Here is an 11828-nt window from a genome sequence, read left to right as displayed (position 1 = left end):
AGTGGGAGGAGATCCTGAAGAGAGAATATAGGGAGCTGGGTAGGAAACTGAAAAGAAGGACCTCCAAGGTAGTAATATCTGGACTGCCGCCTGTACCACGCACCAGTGAGGGTAAGAATAGGATGATTTGGCAGATTAATGCATCACTGAGGAGCCAGATGGACGACAGCCCAAGGTCCTGAAAGAGGTGGCTGAAGAGATTGTGAAGGCATTAGAAGGCACTGGATTCTGGAATGGTCCCGGAGGACTGGAAAATTGCAAATGTCACTCCACTCTTTAAGAAGAGAGGGAGGCAGATGAAAGGAAACTATAGGCCGGTTAGCCGGATTTCAGTGGCAGGAAAGTTGTTGGAGGTCATTATTAAGGTTGAGCTTTCGGGGCACTTGAACAAGCACGTGATAAATAGGCCAAAGTCACCATGGTTTCCTTATGGGGGAATCTTGCCTGACAAATCCGTCGGAATCCTTTGAGGATACGACATGCGGGATAGACAGAGAGTCAGTGGATGTTGTTTCCTTGGGTATTCAGGGGACCTTCGACAAGGAGCCACACACGAGGCTGCTTAACAAGCTGAGTGCCCATGGTATTACAGGAAAGATACTAGCATGGCTAGCAGATTGGCACCCTGGCAGGAGGTAAAGCGTGGAAATAAAGGGGGCTTTTTTCTGGTTGGCTGCCGGTGACGAGAATGGAAGGGTTAACATATGAGGAGCGTTTGATGGGTGTAGGCCTGTACTTGCTGGAGTTTCGAAGGTGAGAGATCTCATTGAAGCCTAGATAGAGTGGATGTGGCGAGAATGAAGGATCAGAGGGCACGGCCTCAGAATAGAGGGATGTTGATTTAGAACAGAGATGAGGAGGAATTTCTTTAGCAAGGATAGTGAATTTGTGGAATTCATTGCCACAGATGGAGGTCAATATTTAAAGCAGAAGTTGATAGGTTCTCGATTAGTCAGGGTGTCAAAGGGAGAAGGCAGGGGAATGGGGTTGAGAGAGATAATAATTCCTACTTTTTTATTCTGCTGTCTTCCTCCGTGCTTTTCAGTCCTGAAAAAGGGACTGTGCCTGAAACAGCAGCTGTTTATTCATTTCCATAGACGCTGCCTGACCTGCTAAGTTCATCCTGCATTTTGTGGCTATTGCTTTAGATTCCCAGCAGATGTAGACTTCCTCGTGTTTTTAAATAAGCCATGATGGAATGGTGGAACAGACTTGATGGGCCGAATGGCCTAATTCTACTTCTATGTGGTTTGATCTTATTCTTCAGTACATGAATGTAACGGAAAATGAAACGATTGTGTCTCCGAAATCAATGCAGCATAAGAAATATTAAAAATAAGTTATAAAAACAATCCTATAAAACACGACGTACAGTTCCGAAGAAGGGTCTCGGCTTGAAATGACGACTCTTTATTCCCCTCCTTTGATACTGCCTGACCCTTTGAGTTTCTCCAGCATTTTTTGTGTGTGTTGCTGTTGAGTGTGGTGGTATACCCATAGACTGGCTGCATGTACAGTATTGTGAGCGACTTGGGGTCTCTTACCTCAGAAAAGATGTGCTGCCATTGGAGAGGGTCCACAGGAAGTCCACGGGAGTGAAAGGGTTAACATATGCCTCCCTGGTATCCAAGACATCCTCAAGGAGTGGTACCTCGGAAAGGCAGTGTCCATCATTGAGGACCCCAGTCACCCAGGACATGTCCTCTTCTTATTGTCACCATCACGGATGAGGTACAGGAGCCTGAAGGCACACACTCAACGGTTCAGGAACAGCTTTCTCCCCTCTGCCATCCGATTTCGGAATGGACATTGAACCATGAACACTACCTCACTGCTTTTATTTCTGATCTTGCACTACAGTACTTATTTAAATATATATATATAGGGAGTGAGAGAGAGAGAGAGAGAGAGATTTATTTTCCTATATCATCATGCATCGCATTGTATTACTGCCGAAAGTTAACACGTTTCATGACATACAGCGGTGATATTAAACCTGATCCTGATAGGAGGATCTCATATTATATTTGTTCTCGCTGGAATTTAGAAGAATGAGTGGGGGGGAGGGGGGGTCTCATTGAATCCTATTACATATTGAAAAGGCCTAAATAGAGTGGTTGTGGAGAGAATGTGGAGTGCGGGAGTCTAGGACCAGGGTGTACACCTTCAGAATAGAGGGACGTTTATTTACTGTAGAACAGAGGCGAGGAGGAGTTTATCAAGCGAGGACAGTGGGTCTTATCTGAACATGAGGTGACTCTGATAGGAAAGTGGCTTTTGGCCGGAGGAACATTTCTAGCTAGCAGCACGGCCGATAAAAACAGTAGGACAGCGACTGTGTCAGTGGATTCAACCGCCGCAACAGGGCTGGCTGGTGGAGTTAACCCGGAATTGATTGTCGGAATCGGCTGTAAGGACGCACGGGGTGCGCCGAGCTGTGCCCCTGTAGTACCATGCAAGCCCTATAGCTGGCAATGGCTGCAGCCACCGCCGGCTTTAGGGCAGCCGTTTTCCTCGGGGTCCCATCGCGTCCCGTGTCCGGCAGAGCGGTACGCGGGCTCTCGCTGCTCACACGCTCCCTTTGTCTCTGCCACCCGCCGGCGTCCGGAGCTGCCGCTTCCCGGCGCCGACTTCACCCGGCGGCGATGACCACCGAAGCGGAGCGGTCGCGGTTCCTGTCCAGCGCGGGCTCGGCCGGGGGACCGGCGGTTACCAGGATATCGGTGGAAGGAAACATCGGTAAAGTGATACCGCCGGCAAAACTTAGGGGCGAGGCGGGAATTGCAACGCTGAACGCGCGTGGTTCGTGGGCAAATGAGGTGTAAGATCCAACCGATAAGGCAACATAGGTGACCTCAGCAAGTCAGGCAGCGTCAATAGAGGGGATTAAACAGTTACTTAAGATTTCCAGCATCTGCAGAATTCGATTTGCTGCTCCACTGTGAAACTAGAATCTGATTTGCGTCGGTATTCACCAGTGAAAAGGACTTTGGCAATTGTGGGGATGATTTGCAGCGGACTGAAACGCTTGAGCATATAGACGTTATGAAACAGGGTGTGCTGGCGCTTTTGAAAGGTATTAGATAAGTCTCCGGGACCGGACTGTGATACTCTATACCCCAGGCTACTGTGGGAAGCGAGGGAGGAGATTGCTAAGCCTCTGGCGATGATCTTTGCATCATCAATAGGGACGGGAGAAATACCGGAGGGTTGAAAGGACGTGTTTGTTGTCCCCTTGTTCAAAAAAGGGAGTAGAGATAACCTAGGAATTATAAACTAGTGCTGGGCAAGTTGTTGGAGAAAATCCTGAGAGGCAGGATTTATGAGCATTTGGAGAGGCATAATCTGATTAGGGGTAGTCACATGGTCGAGGGCAGATCGTCCCTTACAAGTCTGATTGAATTATGTAACAGAACACATTGATGACAGTTGAGCAGTGGATTTGGTGTATATGGATCTCAGTAAGGCATTTGATAAAGTTCCCCATGCAAGGCTCCTTCAGAAAGTAAGGAGGCATGGGATCCAAGGAGACCTTGCTTTGAGGATCCAGAATTGGTTTGCCCACAGGAGGCAAAGGGTAGTTGTATTCTGCATGGAGGGTGGTGACCAGTGGTGTTCCGTGGGGATCTGTTCTGCGACCCCTTCTCTTTGTGATTTTTATAAATGACCTGGATGAGGAAGTAGAAGGATGGGTTAGTAAGTTTGTTGATGACACAAAGGTTGGCGGTGTTGTGGATAGTGTGGAGGGTTGTCAGAGGTCACAGCGGGACTTTGAAAGGATACAGAACTGGGCTGAGAAGTGGCAGATAGACTTCAACCCGGTTAAGTGTAAAGTGGTTCATTTTGGCAGGTCAAATTTGAAGACAGAATATAATATTAATGGTAAGGCTCTCGGCATTGTGGAGGATCAGAGAGATCTTGGGGTCTGTGTCCATAGGACGCTCGAAGCTGCTGTGCAGGTTGACAGTGTTGTTAAGAAGGTGTATGGTGTGATGACCTTCATCGACCGTGGGGTTGAGTTCAAGAGCCGTGAGGTAATGTTAAAGCTATATAAGACCTTAGACCCCGCTTGGAGTACTGTGTTCATTTCTGGTCACCTCACTACAGTAAGGATGTGGATACTATAGAGACAGTGCAGAGGAGATTTACAAGGATGTTGCCTGGATTGGGGAGCATGCCTTATGAGAATAGGTTGAGTGAATTTGGCCTTTTCTCCTTGGAGCAACGGAGGATAAGAGGTGACCTGATGGAGGTGTATAAGGTGATAAGAGGAATTGATCGTGTGAACAGCCAGAGGCTTTTTCCCAGGGCTGAAATGGCTAACATGAGGGGGCATAGTTTTAAGATGCTTGGAAATAGGTACCGAGGGGATGTCAGGGGTAAGTTTTTCACAGAGAGAGTGGTGGATGAGTGGAATGCACTGCCAGTGAAGGTGGTAGAGGTGGATACAATAGGGCTTTTTACAAGACTCTTAGATAGGTACATGGAGCTTAGAAAAATAGAGGGCTATGCAGTAAGGTAATTCTAGGCAGTTTCTAAAGTAGGTTACATGAAAGTTGGCACAACATTGGGGCTGAAGGGCCTGTAATGTGCTGTAGATTTCTGTATCCTATGTCTCTGAGATATGACCACCCAGAAGAAGTTTAAATCTTCTCTTGGAAGGAGATTCAGTGAGACCCACTCTCACTTCTCCCCCTTTGTGATCTCTGCTGCTTTCTCACTCTTTGAACTGTGATCTCAACTCTCACCTACCAGCTTCCACTCTCCCCACCTTCTTGCTTTGGCTTCCTTTCCAGTCCTGATGGAAGGTCTTTGCTGGTTATGTTGTCAGTTTATTCCCCTCCATAGATGCTGCCTGCCCTGCTGTGTTCCTCCAGCACTGTGTGTGAGAGAGAGTAGGTCAAGATTTCCAGCATTTGCAGAACCTCCTGTTTTTATAACCTTTAAGGGATGGGTAGCCACACAGAGAAACTGCTCCAAATTCCAGCGTCTGCAGTGCCTTGTGTCTCCTGCTCCTTCTTTTCCAGTCCTGATGACGGGTCTCAACCTGAAACAGCTACTGTTTATTCCCCTCCACAGATGCTGCCTGACCAGCTGAGTTCCTCCGGTATCTGTGTATGTGTGAGTGTGTGTTGTTGGGGATTTACACCTAGTTCAGGTAGCACTCCTGCCCATTGTGAAGACACACCAGACTGCAGAGGCCGGAAATCAGGATCAGCGCACCAATAACGGGAGGAACTCAGCAGGTCAGGCAGCATCTGTGGAGGGGAATGAAACAGCGATGGCCCATTTCCCTCCCTGGAGGCTGTCTGACCCGCTGACTCCCTGCAGCATTCAGAATGCTGCTCTGCCTTTCGCCAAATTAGACTCAATACCCCTCGTACATTTTGGGATGATAGAGGACGAGGGTGCACAATGTGGTGAAATTATTTATGCAATTCTGTGGGCAAGTAAATCTAAAATTCATGACAGGCACCTCTGAGTTTTGACATTTAGGGGAGTAAAACCTATGGGAAGCTTTCTGGGAGTGGAGAATATTTTTTCTCCTGGTTGGTTGACGTTGTTATTGGAATTGGTTTGCTTTTAGCAAACCTAAGATCATGTCAAAAGGTTTTGTTGTGCATGTTATCTGATCGTTCAATACATGAATAAATTGAAATAGTTACAAGAAAACAACATAGGTACGGTAAGCCAGACAGCATCTATAAGGAGAAGCACTGTCGACGTTTCGGGCCGAGACCCTTCGTCCTGACGAAGGGCTTCTCCCTATAGATGCTGCCTGGCCTGCTGCGTTCCACCAGCATTTTGTGTGTGTTGCTTGAATTTCCAGCATCTGCAGATTTCCTCGTGTTTGGAACATAGATACGGTGTTGCAGTTACTGAGAAAGTGCAGTGTAGGTAGACATAAAAGTGCGAGGGCAACAAAGAGACTGGGCCAGATTGAAAAGGTCAGGGTGTCAGGGCCAGAGGCGAGAGACGGGCCGGTTCAGCTGTTGCTCCACAAGGTTTACTCATCTCTGCGCTGAACTAAGACCAACTTCGTGGCGGAGGTCTCACTTCTGTGAACTTCAGTTGCTTGCATGATTTGTTTTTTCTTCTGCCCGTTGGGTGCTTGATGGCCTTTTGCTAAAATGGGTTACACTGGGTTTCTTTGATGTGTGGCTGCCTGTAAGGAGACATACCTCAGGGTGGTGTGTACAGCAGTATACATACTTCAATAATAAATGTACTTTGACTTTGAGGTGGATTGAGAGATCTGGACTTCATCACTTATCAGACTTTTGAATGGACCATTCATAGGCTAAGTGTTGAAACAGTTATAGAGAAAGAGGGAGAGGGGAGAAGAAAGAATGACAAGTGTGTGAGTGGTCCTTGATCGAGTTGTCCACTTTCCGAAGGCAGCAGGAGTTGTAGACAGAGTCAGTGGGTGGACGTGCTGGGATCATTGATACGCTCCCAAATTAAAATGCACATTAAAGGATATTTGAGGGATGGGAAGTAGGTCAATCCTGCCGATTGGCAGACCAAGTACAAAGAGGCCGAATGGACTAATAACCCTACTATCTCTTACGTTCTTGTGCTCAGTGTTAGCTCTTGAAATATCCATGCAATGCACTAAGCAAGCTGCAATCCAATTTCTAAGCAATAACTTGAAATCATAAATGTTTCATTATCCTTTAAAGAGAGAATGAGTCAAAACAGTTTGTAAATACATTTGGCTGAAAAATGCAGTGCTACTTCTTGGGGAAACTCAAATCTCAAATATTATTCTTACCGAAATTCTTCGAAAGTGTAAAGTGCTCAATTCCAAAATCTTCTTCCTTGTCTCTCCATAGTTGTAAATCTTAGCATATTATAGTTCAGTCGGATCCTCTGCAAATACAGTCGATTCTGGTCAATTGGGACACATCAGGGCCAGTATATTTTGGCCCAATTGTGGCTGCCCAATTAGCTGAAGTTTCATGGAAATAGTTAAAAAGGTATTTAAAAATAAGAAAAAATTAGTAAAAGTTATGCATTTAAATGAAATACAGAACAAATTAGAACACTACCAATTACTACAGTACTACAAAATCGTGTATTAGCTCCTAATCGTTATCGATGTAAAAATTCATTCCAGTGTACACTGCCATGTTCTTTTAATTGACTGTAAATTAACAAGATCAATGCAGATATTGGACTGACTTTATACTATTTGTTCAACAATTGCATCCTCCAAATCTTCGTTTTCATTGTAACATTCAAGATAATTGTTGAAACCTTCATATTCTTTGTAGCTCCTAACTTGTTAAAGTAGTGAAATCATTTCATTTTCACGCCTGGTCGTTTCTGACCAACTGAGGAATTTAAAGTTGCTTCCCCCTTCCACCTCCAATCCTCTGATGAGGACTGGCTCGTTAACTTATGGTTTCCTCTTTCTGAAGTTAATAATCAGTCCGTTGGTCCTGCTGACATTGAAGAAGAGGTTGTTATTGTAGCACCACTACGACAGACTTTCAGTCTGCTTCTGTAGGCTGATTCGTCACCACCTTTAATTTGGCCTACGACTGTGATGATGTCAGCAAGGTTGAACATGGCATTGGAGCTGGGTTCAGCCACACGGTCATAAGTGTGAAGCGCGTAGGTGACCCGTGGCCCCGCGGAGAGCAATTAAGATTGTGTCTGCTGTGACGATAGGCAAATTGCAGTGGGTCAAGGTTCTTGCTGAGGCTGGAGTTGATTCTAGCCACGACCAATCTCTCAAAGCATTCCATCACCATCGATATGAGTTCTACTGGATGATCGTTGTGAAGGGAGCTCACACAGCTCTTCTTGGGCACTGGTACAATTGTTGCCTTCTTGAAGCAGGTGGGAACTGGGAACTTGGAACTGTCGCAGTGAGAGATTGAAAATGTCTTTGAGTACCCCCGCCAGTTGGTTGGCACAGGTTTCCAGAGCCTTACCTGGTACGCCATCAGGCCCTGCCACCTCGTGAGGGCTCACCCCCTTGAGAGGCTGCCTGACAGCCAGGGTTGAGTGAAGGGCCTGTGAGCTGGCATCTGCTGTGAACATGTTGCAAACTGGAGCAGATCCAAGTCTCTTCTCCAGCAGGAGTTGAAATGTTTCATCACCCACCTCTCAAAGCACTTCATCACAGTAGATATGAGGCATTGTGACACAACAAAGGTTTTTAGACGATGTAAAACTCAAAAATCGAATGACTGCAGATGCTAAAAATCTGAAATAAAAGCTGAAAGTGCTGATAGCATTCCATTGGTTGGTCAGGCATCACCTGTGGAGAGAGAAACATTTAACATCTTGGGTTAATGACTCTTTTGTTAGATCCATTATTTTAGTCTGACCTGAAATGTTTATTTCATGAAATGTTGGTTGAACCGCTGAATGTTTTCTAGCACTTTCCGTACAAAACTTGTCTCTGCAGCTGAGGAGAATGTTTTAAACTACAGGATGTTGATGGTCATAAGAGAGGCAATTGGAATTTAATCCTGAGAGATACTGTGTTTGGGAAGGTGCAACAAGACAAGACACAGGCCAGTCTGCAAATGGGTGGCTATTGAATGGTATAGAGGAACAACGGGAAATGCCAAAGAAACAAAACGTCAATACCTCTTCCACCTATCGCCTCCCAGCTTCTCACTTCAATCGCTCCCCTACCCTTCTTCCCTCTCACCTATCGCCTCAAAGCTTCTCACTTCAATCCCTCCTCTTCCCTCCTTCCCTCTCACCTATCACCTCCCAACCTCTCACTTCAATCACTCCCCTTCCCTCCTTCCCCCTCACCTATCAGCGCCCAGTTTCTCACTTCAATCCCTCCCCTCTCTTCCTTCCCTCTCTTTCTTTTTACAATATTTTTATTCAGAAGAAAAAAAAGATTTACAGAGTGCAACACATACATACATCTCAATATAAATTGTGTACATTCATATATTGTAATAAAATTGATCAAAATGTTATAGCATAACACATAAAGGTATATCACTCTGTAATCAAAAATTTAAAGATAGGTCATACATCATAAAAGAATTTTATATATATATATATATATATATATATTAAAAAAGTCAACCCCCTACCAACTACCAAAGAAAAAAGCTGATGGATGACAATGGATAATTAGAAAAAAAACATATTCACTTAAGAAGAGAAGATAAAAATATACATAAAAGTCTGTGCACTGTTAAACTTTATAAATTGGAAAAGTAATTTAGGAAAGGTCCCCAAATATCATAAAAAGATTGTTTCGAATTTAAGACTGAGCAGCAGATCTTTTCTAAATTTAAATACGACATAATCTCACGTAGCCATTGAAGATGTGTAGGAGGGGTAGACTCCTTCCATTTAAGCAAGATTGCTCTTCTTGTTAAAAGAGAGGTAAAAACTAAAACCTGTAGGATAGGAGTATTTAAAGTTATATCTTCATTTGCAATAATACCAAACAAGGCAGTAAGGGGATTTGGGTCAAATTGGACCCTAAAAAGTTGAGAGAAGGTATGAAATACTTCCCGCCAAAACTTTCCAATTGTAGGGCAAAACCAAAACATATGAATTAAAGAGGCATCAGCAGAGTTGCATTTATTACAAAGTGGGGAAACATTCGAGTAAAAACTGGAGAGCTTCTGTTTAGAAATGTAAGCTCCATGAACCACTTTAAATCGTAGAAGAGAGTGATGAGCACAGAAAGATGATTTATTAACCCGTTTAAGAATTTTATTCCCTCTATCATCAGAAATCTGACAATTTAGGTCATCCCCCCAAGCTTTTTTAATTTTATCTAAAAAGTCTTGTCTAGAATCAATCAACAAGTTATAGATACTGGTAATAGAACCATTAACAAAAGGTTTTAAATTTAAAAGATCATCCAGTAAATTTTTATCAGGACCTATAGGAAAAGTAGCTAATTGGAAATGTAGAAAATCTCTAATTTGAAGGTATCTGTAAAAATGTGATTTTGGGAGTGCAAATTTATTTGACAATTGGTCAAATGAAGCAAGAGATCCTGAGATAAATAGGTCCCAAAAATACTTAATACCTAATTCATCCCAATCTTTAAAGACTTTATCAGTCATGGAAGGGATAAAACAAATAAATAAGGAGAATGGGAGATGATAATGAAAAATTCACTAATCCAAAAAATTTTCTAAATTGAGACCAGATCCTTAAAGTTTGCTTAACAATTATGTTATCTGTTGTTTCACCCCTCCCAGCCTCTCACTTCAATCACTCCCCTCCCTTCCTTCCTTCTCACCTGGTCTCACCTATCACCTTCTAACTTGTACTCCTTCCCCTCCTCCCTCCTTCTGATTCTGGCTTCTGCCTCCTTCCTTTCCAGTCCTGAATAAGGGTCTCGGCCCGAAAAGTCAACTGTTGATTTCACAGCAGACTGGGAGGCAGATTTTGGAAAGGTACGAAAATAACAGGGTTGTTATCATGGGTGACTTTAACTTCCCTAATATTGATTGGCACCTGATTAGTTCCAATAGTTTAGATAGGGCAGAGTTTGTTAAGTGTGTCCAGAATGGATTCCTGTCATAGTATGTTGACAGGCCGACTAGGGGCACTGGATACTGGATCTAGTATTAGGTAACGAACCGGAACAGGTCACAGATCTCTCAGTGGGTGAGCAATACTTAAATGCTGTGTTCATTTCCAGTCACCTCATTATAGGAAGGATGTGGAGGTTTCAGAGAGAGTTCAGAGGAGATTTACCAGGATGTTGCCTTAACGAGAGCACATCTTGTACAAACAAGAGGAAATCTGCAGATGCAGAAGGGTCTCAGCCCGAAACATCGACTCTACTCTTTTCCATAGATGCTGTCTGGCTTTCTGAGTTCCTCCAGCATTTAGTGTGTGTTGATGTGTCTTATACATAAGCTGAGTGATCTAGGACTTTTCTCTTTGGAGTAAAGGAGGATGAGAGGTGACTTATAGAACAAGATGATGCGGTATAGACAGAATGGATTGCTGGAGACCTTGTTTTCCAGAGGGGAAATGGCTAATATAAGGGGGCATAACTTTAAGGTGATTATAGGCAGGATGTCAGAGGTAAGTTCTTTACACAGAGGGGAGTGGTGCATGGTAAGCCATGCTAATGTTTAAAGGTGTGAAGTCTTTTCCACCAGTATTGGGTGTTACGCAACAGATTTATACGAGCAGTTCCGTGCTCCATTAGGACTGATCACTGTGGATGACAAAAGGAGCTCATTGAAGTCTTTGGGTAAGATTTCAAAAGTAACCTGTGTGAACTGTGAAGGAAGGTCGGCACCTCAGCACTTCACATGTGAACAGAATTAGGTCCTCGGCCGACACCGTTCTCCCCCAACTCCAAGCCTTCCTGCCTCTTTGTGGGACTCGTGGAACGGTCGGTGTCTGTCAACCCCACTCAGGCCCCCTCCCCCTTCTCATCTCTGTTCTGATACGTTGATGACAGTAGAACGGCGCTGTGGCATAGTGGTTAGCACAATGCTCTACAGTGCCAGCGACCCGGGTTCAATCCCCGCCATTGTCTCATGTGAACTGCGTGGGTTCCCTCCAGGCATCCCGCCTTCCTCCCACATGTTGGGAGGTAAATTGTCCTGTGATTAGGCTAGGGTTAAATTGGGGAATTGCAGGACAGCACACTCAAATGGGCCAGAAGGGCTTATTCCGCACTGCGGCTCAATAAATAAATGATTAGTGCTGGTTCTGCACCTCTTTGTGAATGGGCTACTTTCATTTACAGTGGCACCTTCTCTGACTTTTCTTCTTTACTCGACTTCCCTAACCTATTGCCAGAGATGGAGGTGGTGACTGATATCCAGAACATAGCCGCAAGAGATTCTGCAAGTGCC

General features: G+C 44.5%; 1 protein-coding gene across 1 annotated transcript in view; it reads left to right on the top strand.

The window, feature by feature from the left end:
* Positions 1 to 2154: 2154 nt before the first annotated feature.
* The window catches only part of LOC132391498 (deoxycytidine kinase 2-like), a 40837-nt gene continuing 31163 nt past the window's right edge, over positions 2155 to 11828 (top strand). Inside the window, exon 1 of the mRNA XM_059964770.1 lies at positions 2155 to 2739. Coding sequence (XP_059820753.1) covers positions 2475 to 2739 — 265 coding nt within the window. The 5' untranslated portion in view covers positions 2155 to 2474. The remainder of the gene's footprint in view (positions 2740 to 11828) is intronic.

Source organism: Hypanus sabinus, chromosome 1 (genome assembly GCF_030144855.1).
Source record: "Hypanus sabinus isolate sHypSab1 chromosome 1, sHypSab1.hap1, whole genome shotgun sequence".
NCBI lineage: Eukaryota > Metazoa > Chordata > Chondrichthyes > Myliobatiformes > Dasyatidae > Hypanus > Hypanus sabinus.
The sequence above is the reverse complement of the archived record's forward strand: the minus strand, read 5'-3'. Positions and strand labels throughout refer to the sequence as shown.